Source organism: Macrobrachium nipponense, chromosome 24, assembly GCF_015104395.2.
Source record: "Macrobrachium nipponense isolate FS-2020 chromosome 24, ASM1510439v2, whole genome shotgun sequence".
Lineage (NCBI taxonomy): Eukaryota > Metazoa > Arthropoda > Malacostraca > Decapoda > Palaemonidae > Macrobrachium > Macrobrachium nipponense.
Genome location: NC_061091.1, coordinates 33,063,393 through 33,083,710, shown reverse-complemented (window position 1 = coordinate 33,083,710; position 20,318 = coordinate 33,063,393). Strand labels below are relative to the sequence as shown.

At 33.5% G+C, this 20,318-nt stretch overlaps 5 protein-coding genes across 6 annotated transcripts in view; 1 reads left to right on the top strand and 4 right to left on the bottom strand.

The window, feature by feature from the left end:
- The window catches only part of LOC135204081 (neuropeptide-like protein 31), a 61,624-nt gene that overhangs the window by 15,369 nt on the left and 25,937 nt on the right, over window positions 1-20,318 (bottom strand). The gene's annotated exons all lie outside the window — the stretch shown is intronic.
- LOC135204069 (neuropeptide-like protein 31) overlaps window positions 1-20,318 on the top strand; it is a 79,144-nt gene that overhangs the window by 49,124 nt on the left and 9,702 nt on the right. The window lies entirely within an intron of this gene.
- Window positions 5,577-6,396, bottom strand: LOC135204056 (neuropeptide-like protein 31). Its single transcript, XM_064234027.1, has 2 exons — window positions 6,347-6,396; window positions 5,577-5,977 (listed from the first exon to the last, which is right to left on the bottom strand). Exons 1-2 carry the CDS (start codon window positions 6,353-6,355, stop codon window positions 5,738-5,740), a joined length of 249 nt encoding a protein of 82 aa, XP_064090097.1. The 5' UTR covers window positions 6,356-6,396; the 3' UTR covers window positions 5,577-5,737.
- Window positions 9,665-13,839, bottom strand: LOC135204046 (neuropeptide-like protein 31). 2 transcript variants are annotated; one of them, XM_064234013.1, is made up of 2 exons: window positions 13,795-13,839; window positions 9,665-10,059 (listed from the first exon to the last, which is right to left on the bottom strand). In XM_064234013.1, exons 1-2 carry the CDS (start codon window positions 13,801-13,803, stop codon window positions 9,820-9,822), a joined length of 249 nt encoding a protein of 82 aa, XP_064090083.1. In that variant the 5' UTR covers window positions 13,804-13,839; the 3' UTR covers window positions 9,665-9,819. The 2 variants fall into 2 exon arrangements, with proteins under 2 accessions (XP_064090083.1, XP_064090074.1); XM_064234004.1 differs by lacking the exon at window positions 13,795-13,839 and adding an exon at window positions 10,429-10,556.
- LOC135204038 (neuropeptide-like protein 31) lies at window positions 17,014-17,843 on the bottom strand. Its single transcript, XM_064233990.1, has 2 exons — window positions 17,770-17,843; window positions 17,014-17,401 (listed from the first exon to the last, which is right to left on the bottom strand). Exons 1-2 carry the CDS (start codon window positions 17,776-17,778, stop codon window positions 17,171-17,173), a joined length of 240 nt encoding a protein of 79 aa, XP_064090060.1. The 5' UTR covers window positions 17,779-17,843; the 3' UTR covers window positions 17,014-17,170.

The following is a 20,318-nucleotide window of genomic DNA, read 5'->3' as shown; positions in this document are numbered from 1 at the left end:
TCTGTTCCTTGTTCTCTTAGTTTGAATTTTTATTTGGAATCTAACATTACTGTTCTCCATCACATGATGTGTGGTAGTGGAGGGTGATTTTACCTCGCACTGTGCACTTGCTTTATCTTATATCCTCTTGATGACTAAAGATTTCCACATATCAGCCAAAGGGATTTTTTTTATTAAGTTGGTTTAATTTTGATGGTAAGAAAAAATTTACTTCTAGTTTTGAGTTATGTTTATCTTAAAAGTTTTAACTCATTTTGATGCAGCGTTCAATCTCTCAGTCATATCTGACGATTTGTAGTTGAACCTCGACCCCGCAACGTATTTTGACAAAATATGCGCAGTATGATCATAAACATATATCAGTAAGTGAAGGCGCAGTTCATCATTTCGTCAACAAAGCTACTTCCCTTTTCTGTTGCCACATAATACATGTTCATAGTTTATAACCTATTTATTGTGGGAAACAAAGAACTCCCATATATCATAATTAAGATGTGAGTGTGATGACCTTGTTTTATGTTATAAACCTTCTACTATTATTTCGTAATCTTTGTTACGGAGTTTATGATATCTTCAGCAATTTTGAACTCCATTTAATAGTTTTCAATAACGTATTTAACACAAAACTACTTGAAAAAGAGGATTGCATAGTGTTTTGGAATCTACTTCTAATAAATTCTAAATTTTTTAATGCACATGAAATGACATTTAAAACTTACATCATAGAAAGAGGAATAAAATGCCAATTTTGTTTTCTAGGAAACACAAAATTTATTACGATTTATAGAAAAATAAACTCTCATAGCTTCATTTGCATAAATATTTTTAACATTAAACATTTCATCCAGGTCATTGACATTCAAACTTCCGGGACTTTCATGGAAGATAAGATGTTTATCAACCGAAGAAACCACCACCATATCCACCAAATCCACCTCCAAAGCCTCCAAAACCACCGCCGTATCCGCCGTAGCCAAATCCGAATCCGTGGGGTCTATAGCCGTAACCGCCGAAGCCATAGGGACTACCTCCAAAGAAGTGGCGTCGGCTAGGTTCGGGTGCTGGCAGGGCTCCAGTGACCTCCATCAGGGCAAAAAGGGCCACCAACGCCAACAGGGCAACGCTAATTTGCAAAGGGAATCAAGAAAATTAATTTGCTAAATTTCAGTTAGATGATTTAATTAGTTCATTGTATTGTACTTGTGAATGAAAATGAATAAGGATTATATAGAGTAAAAATACTAACCAACGTAGATATTATGAATAGTTACAAATCGCAATTACTCACAGTGTGGGGTATGACTCTTTATTTGCACATATGTATATATAAGTAACTAATCATGTTCATATTTATTGCATTCATTTATATCAAACTATATATTCGTTTATCAATCTAATATCTTAAAATTTATGTATTTAAATGATAAAATTACTTATTTAATACTTACAGTTTTCATGGCGGATAAGTTGTGCTTCTTTCTTAGCTGAATCTGGAAGTGTATGTCAGGGTGCTTGTTTGTTGTTGTTGTATTAAGCCAACACTTCTTGTTGGCACGGGCCTTTCCCTTGTTCGGCCCGTAGGTGATCTGAAAAGATTCTTTAGGTACATGGTTAGTTTTTTGAAATTGGAAATATCTTTAGTTGTAGAGATAGGAGTGGACAGGGGAAGGATGATGGTGTCAGTAAGAGAGGGCCATCATGTCATATTATAGAAGAAGTTTGAATGAGTGTAAGGCTTTCGAAAATCGGAGAAGCGGTGCAGGTGGGGTTGTCCAACCCTTTACTCCCTTGGGTCCCTGCCGGAGGATTTTAGTTGTAGGTAAAGTTTTTTAAAAGAATGATAGTGGATGATGTGGATAGAGCCTTACAATGAGGGGATGTGATGAGGGTGATTGATTTCACTTATTAGTTTGATTACCTTGGTGGAGGTAGGTTGTAGAGCACCTGGGCATGCTCTTCAAAGTTTTCAATGATTGTCTTTGTGACTGTGGCAGCTGCATGCTCAGCATCTTATGCAGGTACTGCATTTTGTGCTGCACCTCTTAGCTGTGCTGTTTCTCTGCATTCCAGCAGGTAGTGAAGGAGTGGTTGCTGTGTTTCTTCTTGACAGTGTTCACATGGTCTGACACTGTTTTCCAATGTCAGGGTGCCTTGCGACCTTCCTTTTATAGGAGTCTTGTTCGAGAGTGGAGAGTTGCCAGCGATCTATTTTGAAACGGGATTGTCAAGTGATCTGCGTAAAGCCTTGAAAGACGTTTACATCTAATATTCATTATTGTCGTATCATATAATTGTTAAGCATTATTTTTCTGTCTTATTTACATAATTATCATATATGTAAAAATTATCTCATCGGTAAATTTATATCTGAGGAAATTTCCTCAGCGTAATCGCGGGATGAACCAATAAAACCCATTGGAAAAGTTGGTGTGTGACTCAACAGATGTCTGGGACATCGGAACTTTGATGGGGTTTCCAGGTCCATACCTCCCTGGTATGTTTCAAAATATTGGCGAAGAAGATTTTAGGGATTTTTGGGAGCGTATGTTTGGTGGACAGGAAAAACTAACTAAAACTGAAATTTTCAGATCATAAAAGCACAATGCTTTGTGCGTTATTTGTAAACGAAATACTATATATCAAAGTGTATTTGCTTGGTAAATGGAATGCTAATTGAGAAGTATGCAGGTAGACGGAGAAGAACGTTGTAGGATACAGGGAAGCAGGTAAAATGAACTGGAATGTTTGAAAAATAATTGATAATGATCAAATGTGTCCAAATGGCAGAAATTGTAGACTGAGAGGACGAAGAAAATTATATTGTTATATCACATTTCATATTTGTACCAAATACATGAAAAGCAGAACTTGATAAGGAAGAGATAACTTAGTTTTAAATGAATATCTGCAAAACCTGTTGAACCAATTAAGATCAATCCAGATAAGAGGAGGCTGTTGATAAAAAGAATATATTGCTTTTATTCGATAATATTGTCATTAATTACGTTATTCGGTGGACACTGATCGTTCGTAACAAGGAAAAGGTGAAAGTTGCCATTCTTACAAATGCTAGGTCATAATATTGATTCACTTGCTTAAAAGTGTGTCTGGAAGTGATTGATAAAGCAATGTTGACAAAAGAAATAATGGATGAATGGGGAAGAGTTTTGTAGGAATTAGATGGTAAATAAAGTTAATGTAAGAATGCAAATGAGGCAGGATGATACCTTGACTTTAAAGTCTGTCTTATTTCACTAGAAGAACGGAATATTTTGAAAAGTTAGAAAAAAAAGAATAATATAGAAAGGGGATTGATGATATAGCTTCTATAAGGAGATTTCTATGACCTAATCATAAATGAGAGACTTTAATGAAAAGACAAAAAAAAAAAAAAACGTAATTTTTCAGTAGCAATTTCTAAATGTCAACAGAGAATTATATTTATAATCATAGCCACATGTACCTCAACTTTCTGGATACTAGAATATAGTAGGCAGTCATCAAATTCTCTTTTATTTAACTCATTTGTGTTGGAATAACGTTGCCGATGAGTACATTGAGCTGTTTTCAATTACTTTAACTTTTTCTGTTCTCTTGAGAGATCGTTTAACCCCATGCAATTTGGAAGCAGAGTATACGGGAGTAACATCAGGAAAAGGTCTCATGCGATACTTCATCTGTTCCTTGTTCTCGTAGTTTGTAATTTTAATTGGAATCTATCATTACTGTTCTCCACCAGGTAACGTTTGGTTTTGGAGGATGTTTCTAACTTACACTTTGCACTTGTCTCTTCATAGATCTCTTAAAGACTGAAGAATTTTCACATATCAGCCCTTAGGAATATTTTTTTTTTCTTATTAAGTTGGGGGAATTTTGATGATAAATTTTAAATTGAATTGTTTGCGAGTGTTTTTTTATGCTTACCTTAGATATTTTAACTTGTTTTGATGCATAGTGTTGAAACTCTCAGTTATTTCTGATTTGCAGTTAAATCTAGGTCCTATAAAGGATTTTATAGCAAAATATACAAGGCATGATCTGAAACAGTAAGTGAAGACGCATTTTTACATTGCCAACAAAGGTACCTCCCTTTTCTGTTGCCAAATAGAATATGTTCATATGTTACAGCCGAGGTCTGCTACAGGTTCGATATTATAATAAACAAAAAGGATTCAACACCAACAGTTGAAACTGGGGATACGAATATAGAAAGAAACACTAACAGAACAAAGGTTTATTTACAAGCTTACTAACAAAGATAAATGCAGAATGGTTTCTCCTTTTTACATAACAAAAGTCAAATCTTACAATGCGTGAACTGGGGAAACAGTGAGGTAACTAAAATACTTGCTGGCCAGTTTTGCAGCTGTCATAAACCAATGCTCGAAGAGGTGGCTTCGCAAAAGGAGAACTGTAATTTCAGACGTCTTCTTGACTCCGTAGAACGTTTCTTCTCTGAATGCTTGCTCATCGTCGAAATATCTCGGTCGTCCACTCCCTGACGACGACTTGACCATATTCCGATCAAACTCTCGTGCGCTTTCCTCCTCTCTTAAACCTTCGTCTGATCCTTCTTCTCTTATCTCTCTCTGATGATCTCTCACTGATGATCTGATGATCTCTGCTGGTCTCTCACTGATGATCTGATGATCTCTGCTTCGTCAGTTGTATATATACGGCGACCTGGGGGCTGAGCCTACCAGCGAACGTCACAAACTCCCGGGATGACAAGAACGGTTTAGAAGGATCTCTACAAAATGTTGCATCAGAAATCGCGGCGTTTCTCACGACACGTCGGCGCCTGTTGCGTTCCACAAAACGCCTGCCGATTCTAGAACCATCATGAGAACAGGTGCCTCCAACACGTGCGCGAATGCATCCTGGCTGCAGACCTTCTCGAAGAAGTTGCATTTTCCTTTCCTTTAACTTATAATTCTTCGCTATAAAGTGATGATCATAACATCATAGTACACTATTTTTTTTGTTGATCAAGATTTCCCATATATTATAAGTTAAGTATATCTTAGTTTTACCAGACCACTGAGCTGATTAACAGCTCTCCTAGGGCTGGCCCGAAGGATTAGATATTTTTATGTGACTAGGAACCAATTGGTTACCTAGCAACAGGACCTACAGGTTATTGTGGGATCCGAACCACATTGTATCGAAAAATGAATTTCTATCACCAGAAATAAATTCCTCTAGTTCTGCGCTGGCCGAGCCGAGAATCGAACTTCGGACCACCGAATGGTAGCCGAGCGCGAAATGCACTCGGCAAACGTGGAACTCCCCATATATTATAAAAAGTTGTGTGTGATGACCTTGTTTATGTTATAAACCTTGTACTTGTTACTTCGTAATATTTGTTACGTAGATTATGATATCTTCAACTATTCTGAACTACATTTAATAATTTTCAGTAATGTACTTAACGCAATCCTAAATGAAAAAGAAGATTCCTTAGTGTTTTAGAATCTAATGCTAGCAAATATTAAATAATGTAATACACATGACAAGGCAATTCAGACTGATTTTAGTTCAGTTTGCATCACAGGAAGAGGAATAAAATATCAAACTTTTTCTTAAGAAAAATAAAATTTATTACAATTTATATAAAAATAAGTACATATTTTCATTAGCGTCAATCGGTCATTCTTAATATTTTCGAACATTTAACAATTTATGGAGGTCATTGACGTTCTAACTTCCAATATCTTCATGAAAGATAAGATGTTTATCAACCGAAGAAACCACCACCATATCCACCAAATCCACCAAATCCACCTCCAAAGCCTCCAAAACCACCGCCGTATCCGCCGTAGCCAAAGCCGAATCCGTGGGGTCTATAGCCGTAACCGCCGAAGCCATAGGGACTACCTCCAAAGAAGTGGCGTCGGCTAGGTTCGGGTGCTGGCAGGGCTCCAGTGACCTCCATCAGGGCAAAAAGGGCCACCAACGCCAACAGGGCAACGCTGATCTGCAAAGGGAATCAAGGAAATTAATTTCCTGAATTTCAGTTAGATGGTTTAGTTAGTTCATTGTACTGTTACTTTAAAATGAGAATGATTAAGGATTATATAGAGTAAAAGTACTAACCAACCTACATATCATAAATAATTAAAAACAGAATTTACAGTTTATAAGATCTATAAGTAAAAAGACAAACAGTTTTTAATTTACTACAGTTATATGGAATGTCTGATGGATTTTTATTTGTATATTTATATGTAACTTATTATTTGCATATTTATTCCATTCATATATATATCAAACTATCATTAATTTAACCCCCTAGTATCTTAGAATTTATGTCTTTAGATGAAAAAATTCCTTATTTTATACTTACAGTTTTCATGATGAATAGGAGTTTTGCTTCTTCCTTAGCTGAATCTGGAAGTAGATGTCAGGGCACCTTGCGACCTTCATTTTATAGGACGCTCGTTCCAGAGTGAAGAGTTGCCAGCAATCTATTTTGTAGCTGGATTGTCCAGCGATCAGCGTAGAAAGCCTTCAAACACATTTCTATCTATTATTGACAATTATAATCTAATATAAATGTTAAACTTATAATTTTTCTGTCTTATTGGCATAATAATTAAATATACAATAATTATCTTTTCGGTAAAACTGTAGCTTAGGAAATTTTCTTAGCGGAATCGCTGGTAAAACCCATCGCAAAAAGTCCCTGCAGGACGATGCAACGTCCATCGTAGCTCCCTCCCCCTCTACCTCCCATGACAGAATCTTCTTTTTACAGGACTGATAATGTTAGGATCTGACTCAAAGGAAGTCTGGGGCATCGGAACTTCGATGGGGTTTCCAGGAACATACCTCCCTGTTATGTTAAAAAAATGGGGTAAAATAGAAAATAACTACTTTCAGGATTTTGCATTGGACAGGTTTAACTTAACTAAAATAGAAATAGTTGTGTTTAGATCATAAAACCATGAAGCATTGTATGTGTGTGTATATATATATCTATATATGTATATAAATATATATATATAATATATATATATATATATATATATATATATATATTATATATACATATATAGGTATATATATATATATATATATAACTTAAGACAATCATAAATGTATATATATATTATAATATATATATAGAAAAGTGCAACATTTTGGTAAATTGAAACCTAATTTAGAAGAATGTGGGCAGACAAAGAGTAGTGGTGTAGGAAAGACGAGAAAAAGAGAAAAGGAACTGAAATGTTCAAAAAATAATTTAACCGAATGCCAATAATAATAGAAAAGCAGAACTTGATGATGCAGAGGTTACTTATTTTTATTTGAATATCATGAAAAGTTGTTAATGCGATTATGGAAAATTAAAGGGAATTTGGCAATAAGAAGAAAATATTGTAAATTGGATTAATTGCCGCAAGTATGAACATACTGCTTTTATTTGATAATAATGTCATTAATTGCGTTATTCGGCAGAAACTGGTAAAAGGTAATCGTTTGTAAAGAGTAAAAGGTGATAGAGGCTATTCTCACAAATGATAGCTTATTATACATTTTCTTATAAATACATTTGGAAGCGATTGATCAAGCACTGCTGACAAATGCCAGAGGGGATGATAATGGAAGATTTATACAGGAATAAGACGATAAACATTACACTGATCTAAGACTGCAATGGTGAGAGAAGGATTAGCTCGGTATTAAGGTAAGTCTAAGACTGTAACATCTTTGAAAGATTTTCGGATGAAAGAAATTCTTTGATATTCAGGAAAGTAGAGAAATAGATAGAGGGACTGAGGACATAGCTTCTATAAGTAGCTTTCTATGACCTAAGCGTAAATGAGAGACTGTGAAGAAATGAAATAATTTATACATATTTTGTTTCAATATGTATAAGTTTCTCTGATTCTCTTAGTGTAAGTTTCTCTTATTACGTCAACATAAGGATATCAAATATAACTGCACACGTTGTGGCTACATGAATTTATTTTAACACTTTGGCCTGAAGACAAAACGAGAATGCATACCGGAAAAAACTAATTAAAATGATTGACACAAAGAAATGAGCTATAAAACAATAGTGTCATTGGAAATATACGTCTTTTAATTCAGTAGCTATTTTCACCTCAAAACTTGTAACCAGCCGGTTATTCCAATAAAACATTTGGGTGTTCTTGGATAAAACAGAGTAATGGAAAAATAATGATTCTTAAATATAATATTCTTTTATTGATTAAAATCCTTTCCATAGGATGATAACTGAGGAATCTCTTGTAAGTCTACTATGTTCACTGACGCACTGGACTAATTATGAAATTCCGTTTTAAATGGCAGAATAAAAAACAGTCTTTGGTGTATAAGGATCAACTGTTTCCAGAGGCCAAGAGACTCCTTGAAACTCGCTGTTTCATTTGCTCTATAATCGACAACTATTACATAAAACCTCATCCCACGACAAATCAAAGGTGAACTGACTTACTATGTCGGTAAGTTCAAAGGTATTCCAGCTTAATACCGTTTTCACCCACAATTTCCTTCTTCTTAAAGTGAAGATTCTATTTCTTTGAGTAACAGGAATGAATTTATTTTGTTGTTGTTTTATTTTATTATAAGGAAGAACTGCTCTGTTACGATCGTGTTTTTCCTGTGAGACTTCGTAATTATCAGAAACACAAAGCTAAAGAGTACTGTTTTGGAAAGAATATGTCTAATGTAAGAATTGGTAAACGTTTATGAATATATTTCTAAATGAAAATATAGAATTATATTTATAATCATAAGCACATGTACACAACTTTCTGAATACTAGAATATATTTGACAGTCATCAAATTCTCTTTTATTCAACTATTTGTGTTGGGATATTGTTGCCGATGAGAACACTCAAACGTGTGTTCCATTACTTTTACCTTTTTCTGTTTTCTGAAGAGATCTTTTAACCTCCTGCAATTTGGAAGCAAAGTTTCCGGGAGTAACATCAGGAAAAGTTCTGTTTCCTGTCTGTAGTTTGAATATTTAATTGGAATCCATCCTTACTGTTCTGCATCACGTGGCGTGTGATACTGGAAGATGTTTTTACCTTTCACTGTGAACGTGCTTTATCATATATCCTCTTGATGACTGAAGGATTTTCATATATCCGTCCTAAGGGGTTTTTGTTTTTTCTCGTTAAGTAAATAAAAAAATTATTTGTTTATTATTTTTTGATGTTTTTGCCTTAAAGGTTTTACCATATATTCCTGTAAATTGTTTAAGGTTTCAGTTATTTCTGGCGATTTGTAGTTGAACCTCTACCCTGGTACGTATTTTGACAGCCAAATATGCAAGCTATAATCTTAAAGAGATTAGTAAGTGAGGGCTCTATTCTTTATCTCGTCATCAAAGCTACCTCCCTTTTCTATTGCCACATAAAACTCGTTCATAGTTCGTCTGTTTCTTGTGGACTAAGACTTCCCATATATCATAAAAAGTTGTGAGTGTCTTCTTATTTTATGGTATAAACCTTCTCTTTGTTACTTAGTAATTTTAGTTTCGAAGTTCATGGAATCCTAAACAAATTTGCCTTTAAATTTTTTTTTAATTTAATCCCTTAATTGCCCAGTGTTTTGGAATCTATTGCCAAGACATTTGAAACTGAGTTCTATTTCAGTTTATATCACAGGAAGAGAAATAAGATATCAAAGGTTTTTTTAAGAAGAAGATAATTTATTATAATTTATAGAAAAATAAACTCATATTTTCATTTACATAAATCGGTCAGTCATAATACTTTCAAACATTATGGAGGTCACTGACGTTCTAACTTCGGGGATCTTCATGAAAGACAAGATGTTCATCAACCGAAGAAACCACCACCATATCCACCAAATCCACCAAATCCACCTCCAAAGCCTCCAAAACCACCGCCGTATCCGCCGTAGCCAAAGCCGAATCCGTGGGGTCTATAGCCGTAACCGCCGAAGCCATAGGGACTACCTCCAAAGAAGTGGCGTCGGCTAGGTTCGGGTGCTGGCAGGGCTCCAGTGACCTCCATCAGGGCAAAAAGGGCCACCAACGCTAACAGGGCAACGCTGATCTGCAAAGGGAATCAAGAAAATTAATTTTCAAAATTTCTGTTAGCTGCTTTTATTACTTCATTTTACTGTAATTGTAAATTAGAATGAATAAGAATAATTCAGGATAAAAGTACTAACCAATGTAAATATCAAGAATAGTTACAAATGGAAATTACAAGGTTTATGATAGACATAAAAGGGAAAATAGATCTTAATTTAATATAGTTACAGGGAATGTCTAGGCATATCTTTATTTGTACAAATTAGAGAAGTTTTATTTCTATTGTATGCACTGCACATTCACATATATGAAATTATAATTCATTTATTCACGAGGTTTTTTAAAATCTTTTGTATTTAAATGATAAAATTCGTCATTTAATACTTACAGTTTTCATGGTGGATAAGTTGTGCTTCTTCCTTAGCTGAATCTGGAAGTGTATGTCAGGGTGCCTTGCGTCCTTCGTTTTATAGGAGACTTGTTCCAGAGTGGAGAGTTGCCAGTGATCTATTTTGAAACTGGATTGTCAAGTGATCTGCGAAAAGCCTTGAAAGACGTTTACATCTCATATTCATTATTGTCGTATCATACAATTGTTAAAAAATTTGTTCTGTCTTATTTGCATAATTATTACATATATGAAGATTATCTCCTCGGTAAATCTATATCTGAGGAAATTTCCTCAGCGTAATCGAGGGAAGAACGGGTAAAACCCATCGGAAAACGTCCCTGCAAGTTGTAGCAACGTCCATCGCAGCTCCCTCCTCCTCTGCCTCTCAGGTGAGAGTATCTTCTTTTTAGACGACTGATACTGCTATTGTGTGACTCAACAGATGTCTGGGGCATCGGAACTTCGATGGGGTTTCCAATTCCACACCTCCCTGGTATGTTGCAACAAATTGGCGAAGAAGATTTTAGGGATTTTTAGGAGCGTATGTGCGGTGGACCGGAAAAACTATCTAAAACAGAAATGTTCAGATCATAAACGTACGATGCTTTGTGCATATTTTGTAAACGAAATAAAATACTGCAAAATTCGGCAACAAAAAGATATAAAGCTTAACTGCACATATTGTGGATACGTAAATTTCTTCTTATAACGTCTTGACGTAAATAAAGAAATGCGAATGCACACAGGAAATATCCAATGAAAATTATTGACACAATGAAATAAGCTACAGACTACTACAGTTTTGAAAAATGTCCTTCAATTAATTCAATAGCTAGTTTAACATTGAAATATATAACCAGCAAATTATTCCAACAGTCGAGTATATTTCAAGAACTTTAGCTCTATATACTTCGGTATGAAAAAGGCAAATTAACATGATTCTTATCCGATTTCCCATTATTTTTTAAAATCCCTTTCTAAGGATGGTAACTGTGAACTACCTTCTAAGTGCGATACGTACATTTGTAATTAAAAGGAAGTATGACATAAAATTTTGAATTTTTTTCTATAATAGATTAAAACCGTCATTGGCAATTCATTTAGGTGAAGGAATAATAAGCTCAACTATTTCCATAGGTCAAGAGACGACCCGAAACTCGGAGTGTATCATTTGCTTTATGATTCTCGACAACCTTTACACAAAACCTCGTCTCAGGATAAATGAAAGGTCAAATGACTTACTATTCCCTGAAGTTCATAAGTATTTCAGCTTTACCATTTTCATCCACAATATTTTTCTTCATAAAGTGAAGATTTTATATCTTTGAGTAATAAGAATGAATTTATTTTATAAACGCTTATGAATATATTTATAAATGAGAACAGAGAATTATATTTATTGTCATAGACCCATGTACACAACTTTCTGGATACTAGAATATACTTGGCAGTCATCAAATTCTCTTTTATTTAGCTTATTTGTGTTGGAATATTGTTGTCGATGAGTTCACTCAAATGTGTTTTCCATTACTTTTACCTTTTTCTGTTCTCTTGAGAGATCTTCCAACCGCCTGTAATTTGGAAGCAAAGTTTCCGGGAGTAACATCAGGAAAAGGTCTCTTGCATTTTTTATTGGAATCTATCACTGTTTTTACCTTAGACTGTATACTTACCTCTTCATATATCTCTTGAAGACTGATTCATTTTCATATATCAGCCCTCAGGGATATTTTTTCTCTTATCAATTTGGTGTAATTTTGATGGTAAATTTTGAATCGAATTGTTTCCGAGTTTTTATATATATATATATATATTATATATATATATATATATATATACTATATATATATATATATATATATGTATATTATATATATATATATATTATATATATATATATATATATTATATATATATTATATATATATATATATATAAATATATTTATATATTATATATATATATATTATATATATTTACTATATATATATATTTATATATATATATATATATATATATATATATATATATAAATATATATATATATTATATTTACCTTAGAAATCTTTACTTATTTTGATGCATAGTGTTGGAGCTCTCAGTTATTTCTGATCTGAAGTTAAACCTTGATCCTATAATATATTTTGACAGCAAAATATGCAAGGTAATCTCTGGAACATATATCAGTAAGTGAAGACGCATTTCTTCATTTCGTCAACAAAGCTACCTCCCTTTTCTGTTGCCGAATAGAACATGTTCATTGAACACCTATTTTTTGTGGACAAAGATCTCCCATATATCAAATAAAGTTGTGAGTGTGATGCCTTATTTTGTTATAAACCTTCTACTTATTACTTCGTAATATTTGTTTTGGAGATTATGATATATTCAGTTATTTTGAAATTTATTTAATAGTTTTCAATAATGTGTTTAACACAACCCCAAATGAAAAACATTCCTGTGTTTTGGAATCTACTGCCCCCAGATGTTAAATAATGTAATACACATGACAAGGCAATTCAAAATGATTTTAGTGCAGTTTGCATCACAGGAAGAGGAATAAAATATTAAAAAAAAATTTTTAAGAAAACTAACTTGTAATATTAAACAAAATTTTTTAAGAAAACTAACATTTATTATAATTTATAGAAAAATAAACACATATTTTCATTAGCGTCAATGAGTCATTCTTAATATTTTCGAACATTTAACAATTCATGGAGTAATTGACATTCTAACATCTGGTATCTTCATGGAAGAAAAGATGTTTATCAACCGAAGAAACCACCACCATATCCACCAAATCCACCTCCAAAGCCTCCAAAACCACCGCCGTATCCGCCGTAGCCAAATCCGAATCCGTGGGGTCTATAGCCGTAACCGCCGAAGCCATAGGGACTTCCTCCAAAGAAGTGGCGTCTGCTAGGTTCGGGTGCTGGCAGGGCTCCAGTGACCTCCATCAAGGCAAAAAGGGCCACCAACGCCAACAGGGCAACGCTGATCTGCAAAGGGAATCAAGGAAATTAATTTGATGAATTTCAGTTAGAATGTTTAATTAGTTCATTGTACTGTACTAGTGAATGAGAATGAATAAGGGTTATATAGATTAAAAATACTAATTAAAGTAAATATCATGAATAAATACGATTAGAAATTACAAGTTATATGATAGACATATAAAAGGGAAAATAGATTTTCATTTAAAACACTTACATAGATTGTCGGAATGGCTGTTCATTTTTATATGTAAGATTATTTTTTGTATAATTATTGCATTATCTATATCAAACTACTCTTCGATTATCCATAGATGATCTTAGAATTTATGTCTTTAAATGATAAAATTCCTTAGTTTATACTTACAGTTTTCATTGTCAGGAGTTGTGCTTCTTCCTTAGTTGATTCTGGAAGTATTTGTCAGTGCAACTTGCGATCTTCCTTTATAGGATGCTCGTTCCAGAGTGGAGAGTTGCCAGCCATCTGTTTTGAAGCTGGATTGTCATGCGATCTGCGTAGAACGCCTTGAAAGACGTTTGTATCTAATCTTATCGGTAAATCTATTGGATAGGAAATTTCCTTGGAGTAATGGCAAAGATGAACGGGGTAAAACCCGTCGCGAAAATTACCTGCAAGATTTAGCAACATCCATCGCAGCTCCCTCCCCCCTTACCTCCCATCCTAGAGAATCGCCTTTTTAGACAACTGATACTGTTATTCTGTGACTCAAAGGAAGTCTGGGGCAGTCGGAACTTTGATGGGGATTCCAGGACCACAACTCACTGGTATGTTGCAAAAAAAAAAAGAAAAAAAAAATTGGCAAAATAGAAAATAATTACTCTGGGATTTTGTATTACACAACTTTAACTTCACTATAATTGTTGTGTTCAGGTCATAAAACCACGACGCTTTGCCTATATTTTATAAACGAAATTATATAAATGTCTATATATATGTGTGTCTATATATACAAATATATATATATATATATATATATATATATATATATATATATATATATATATTATATATATATATATATATATATATATCAAAGAGCATTAGTAAAAGGAACCCTAATTTAGAAGGCAGACGAAGAGGATTGTTGTAAGAAAGACATAGAAACAGGGAAAAGGAAATAGTATGTTTAAAAACTAATTTAACCGAATGCCGATAATGAAAGAAAAGCAAAACTTGATGAATCAAAGGATAATTATTATTGATGCAAGTGGGAATATATTATTTGATAATGTCATTACTCACTTTATTTGGCAGAAAGTGATAAAAATAGATCGATTGTAACGAGTAAAAGCGAAAAAAGCTATTCTCAGAAATGGTCTCTCATAATATTAATTGATTTGCTTAATGCGTTTGGAAGTGATTAATCAAGCAATGCCGACAGGTGACAGAAGGGTTGATAATGGAAGATTTATACAGGAATAAGACGATAAACATTAGATTGATCTAAGATTGCAAAAGTGAGAGAAGGATTAGCTCGGTATCAAGGTAAGTCTAAGACTGAAACATCTTTGAAACATTTACGGATGAAAGAACTTCTTTGATATTTAGAAAAGTAGAGAACTAGATATCGGAACTGAGGATATAGCTTCTATAAGGAGCTTTCTATGACCCTTTAAGCGTAAATGAGAGACTGTGAAGAAATGAAAATATTCATACATATTTTGTTTCAGTAGGAAAATATATAATTAATAAGTTTATTGTTTAAAGCCATATCCAGATATTCTTCATAGGCTTCTCTTAATATAAGTTTCTCTTATTACGTCAACACAAGAATATAAAATATAACTGCACACGTTGTGGCTTCATGAATTTATTTTAACACTTTGGCCTGAAGACAAAACGAGAATGCATACCGGAAATCACTAATGAAAATTATTGACACAAAGAAATGAGCTATAAAACAATAGTGTCATTGGAAATAAACCTCTTTTAATTCAGTAGCTATTTTCACCTCAAAACCTGTAACCAGCAGGTTATTCTAACAAAACATTTGGGTCTTCTTTGACAGAACAGAGTAATGGAAAAATATTGATTCTTAAATATAATATTCTTTTATTTCTTAAAACACTTTCTATAGGATGATAATTGAGGAATCTCTTGTAAGTCTATGTGTAAGTCTACTATGTTCACTGATGTACAAGACGAATTATGAAATTCCGTTTTAAATGACAATAAAAAACAGCCTTTGGCACCTAATTTGTACGTGAAAGGCTGTAAGGATCAACTGTTTCCAGAGGTCAAGACACGCCTTGAAACTCGCTGTTTTATTTGCTCTATAATTCTCGACAACTATTACATAAAATCTCATCTCGTGACAAATCAAAGGTGAACTGACTTACTATGTCGGTAGGTTCAAAGGTATTCCAGCTTAATACCGTTTTCACCACAATTTCCTTCTTATTAAAGTGAAGATTCTATTTCTTTGTGTAACAGGAATGAATTTATTTTGTTGTTATTTTATTTTGTTATAAGGAAGAACTGCTGTGTTACAATCGTGTTTTTCCTGTGAGACTTCGTAAATATCAGAAACACAAAGCTACAAAGTACTTTTTTGGAAGGAGAATATCTAATGTAAGAATTTTTAAACGCTTATGAATATATTTCCAAATGAAAATATAGAATTATATTTATAATCATGAGATAATCATGAGCAAATGTACGCAACTTTCTGGATACTAGAATATATTTGGCAGACATCAAATTCTCTTTTATTCATCTATTTGTTTTGCAATATTGTTGCCGATGAGTACACTCGAACGTGTGTTCCATTACTTTTACCTTTTTCTGTTCTCTGGAGAGATCTTTTAATCGCCTGTAATTTGGAAGCAAAGTTTCCGGGAGTAACATCAGGAAAAGGTCTGTTTCCTGTTCTCTAGTTGGAGTTTTTAATTGAAATCTATCCTTACTGTTCTGCATCACGTGGCGTGTGATAGTGGAGGATGTTTTTACCTTTCACTGTGAACTTGCTTTATCATATATCCGCTTGATGACTGAAGGATTTTCATATATCACTCATGAAGGGTTTTTGGTTTTTTCTCATTAAGTAAATAAAAAATTTATTTGTTTGTCAGTTTTTGATGTTTTTGCCTTAAAGATTTTACCTTATATTGCTGCAAATTGTTTAAGCTTTCAGTTATTTCTGGTGATTTGCAGTTGAATCTCGACCCTGCAACGTATTCAGCAAAATATGTAAAATGTAATCTGAAACATGTCAGTAAGTGAGGACGCCAAAAGCTACCTCCCTTTTCTATTGCCACATAAAACTTGTTCATAGTTCGTCTGTTTCTTGTGGACCAAGACCTCCCATATATCATAAAAAGTTCTGAGTGTTATCTTATTTTATGTTATAAACCTTTCATTTATTACTTAGTAATTCTAGTTACGGAGTTCATGAAATCTTAATCAATTCTGCTTTTAAAAATTTGTTTAATTTAATCCCTTAATTGTCCAATGTTTTGGAATCTATTACTAAGAAATGTTTAATAATTTAAAACAAATAACAAGACATTTGAAACTGAGTTCTATTCCAGTTTATATCACAGGAAGAAGAATAAGATATCAAAGGATTTTTAAGAAGAAAATCTATTATAATTTATAGAAAAATAAACTCATATTTTCATTTACATAAATCGGCCAGTTATAATTTTTTCGAACATTAAACAATTTATGGATGTCATTGACGTTCTAACTTCCGATGTCTTCATGGAAGATAAGATGTTTCTCAACCGAAGAAACCACCACCATATCCACCAAATCCACCTCCAAAGCCTCCAAAACCACCGCCGTATCCGCCGTAGCCAAAGCCGAATCCGTGAGGTCTATAGCCGTAACCGCCGAAGCCATAGGGACTTCCTCCAAAGAAGTGGCGTCGGCTAGGTTCGGGTGCTGGCAGGGCTCCAGTGACCTCCATCAGGGCAAAAAGGGCCACCAACGCCAAAAGGGCAACGCTGATCTGCAAAGGGAATCAAGGAAATTAATTTTCAAAATTTCTGTTAGCTGCTTTTATTACTTCATTGTACTGTAATTGTAAATCAGAATGAATAAGGATAATTCAGGGTAAAAGTACTAACCAATGTAAATATCAAGAATAGTTACAAATGGAAATTACAAGGTTTATGATAGACATAAAATGGAAAATAGATCTTAATTCAATATAGTTACATGGAATGTCTAGATATATTTTTATTTGTACAAATTCAAGTAGGTTATTTCTAGTGTATGCACTGCACATTCACATATATGAAATTATAATTCATTTATTCACGAGGTTTTTTAAAATCTTTTGTATTTAATTGATAAACTTCCTTCTTTTATACTTACAGTTTTCATGGTGAATAGGAGCGGTGCTTCTTCCTTAGCTGAATCTGGAAGTGAATGTCAGTGTGCCTTACGACCTTCCTCTTATAAGAGGCTTGTTCCAGAGTGGAGAGTTGCCAGCAATTTATTTTGAAACTGGATTGTCAAGTGATCTGCGTAAAACCTTGAAAGACGTTTATATCTAATATTGACAATTGTTATCTATGACAATTTTTAAACCTTGCTTTTCTGTCTAATTAGCATAATAATTACAAATACAACAATTATCCCATTAGTAAATCTATAGAATAAGAAATTTCCTCAGCGTAATCGAGGGAAGAACGGGGTAAAACCGATCGCGAAACGTCCCTGCAAGATTTAGCAACGTCCATCGCAGCTCCCTCTACCTCTCAGGGTGAGAGTGTCTTCTTTTTTGACAACTGATACTGTTATTGTGTGACTCAACAGATGTCTGGGGGCGTCGGAACTTGGATGGGAATTCCAGTTCCATACATCCCTGGTATGTTGCAAAAAACTTGGGCAAAGGAAAAAACAATCATTTTAGGTATTTTGAGAACGTATTTGTCGTGGGCAGATAACACTTACCTAAAGTCCAATGTTCGGATCAGAAAAACTCGATGCTTTGTGCGATTTTTACAAACGTGAGAAAATATATCAAAGTTGTTTGTTTTGTAAATGGAATGCTAACTCAAAAGGGTGTATGCAGAATAGGAACATTTAAAAAACGGCAGGGGGGTAAGGAAAAGGAACTGGAATGTTTAAAAACAGAAATAATAATGAACGAATGTGTCTTGGAAATGGAAAGGTGTAAATTGAAAGGTTCTGATAGGATCATTAGGTGTTAAATTATTTTATATTTTTACCGAGCATAGATAGTTTAAAAAATGCAGAACGTAATGATGTAGACGGTAATTATTTGTATGTGAATTTCTGCAAACGTTATTGATGTTATTATGGACAATCAAGGGAGGGTAGGAACAAGACGAAAATATTGTAAAATGAACAATTGATTCTAGTGGAATATGCAACCTTTAATTGATAATGAGGTCATCAATTGCGCTATTCAACAGAAACTCGAAAAGAGGTGATCGTTTGAAAGAGGCTGTTCTGCAGAAGTAAAGAGGTAACATTGATTCATTGGCTTAAAATTGTGTCTGGAAGTGAGTGATCAAGCAATGTAGACAAATGAAAAAGGAGGCAGGAGGATTCTTTGGCTGAAAATTCTTTCATAGCAAATGTGTGCAATAAGTTCATTGTATAAAATCTTATTCAGAAAATACATTATCTGTGTAGGTCTCTCTTAGTTCGACAGCAAAAAGATATAAAGTTTAACTGCACACATTATGGATAAGTAAATTTCTTTTTATTATGCCTTGACTTAAATACAAGCATAAGAATGCATACCGAAAATATCTAATGATTATGCTTGACACAAAGAAATAAGCTAAAAAATAACAGTTTTGGGAAGAATCATTCAATTAATTCAATAACCAGTTTTTATACTTGAAATCTATAACCAGCAAATGATTCCAATAATTAAATATATCTTCAGAATGTTTAACTCTACTTCGATATGAATGTAGAAAAAGTAACACGAATTTTATCGGATTCCCTACTATTCATAAGAAACCTTTTCTATGGGATGATAACTCTTCATTCCCTTCTAAGTCTAATATGTTCACTGATGCTCAAGATGGCTGATGAAATTCTATTTTAAATGTCTGAATCAAAATCCGTCGTTATGTGCATGGAAGGGTATAAAGTTCAACTATTTTCACAGGCTGAGAGACGCTCTGAAACTGGTTCGTATCATTTGCTTTATAATTATCGACAACCACTACATAAAACCTCATCTCAGGATAAGTCAAAGGTGAACTGACTTACTATTCCGGAAAGTTCTTAGGTATTTCAGTTTGATATCATTTTCAACTACAATTTTCTTCTTCATGAAGTGAAGATTTTACTTCTTTGAGTAACAGAAATGAATTTACTTTAATGATTTGCTTTTTTTGTTGTTTTATTTTGTTGTAAGGAAAAACATCTGAAATTCAATCGGGTTCTTTTGTCAGACCTTGTAAATATCAGAAACACAAAGCAATAAATAATAATAATAATAATAATAATAATAATAATAATAAAATAATAATAATAATAATAATTTATAAACGCTTTTGGTTATATTGTACATCTAAATGGAAATAAAGAATTACATTAATAATCATGGGCACATATATATAACTTTCTGGATACTATAATACTTTTAGCATTCATCAAATTCTATTTTCTTTAACTCATATGTGTTGGAATATTGTTGCCGATGAGTGCACTCAAATGTGTTTTCCATTACTGTTCTCTTGAGAAATCTTTTAACCCAGAGTAATTTGGAAGCAAAATTTTCGGGAGTAACATAAGGAAAAGGTCTTTCGCGATATTTCATCTGTTACCTGTTCTGTAGTTTGAATTTTTAATTGGAATCTATCATTACTGTTCTCCACCACGTGAAGTGCGGTAGTGGAGGGTGCTTTTACCTTGCACTGTGCAACCTGCTTTAT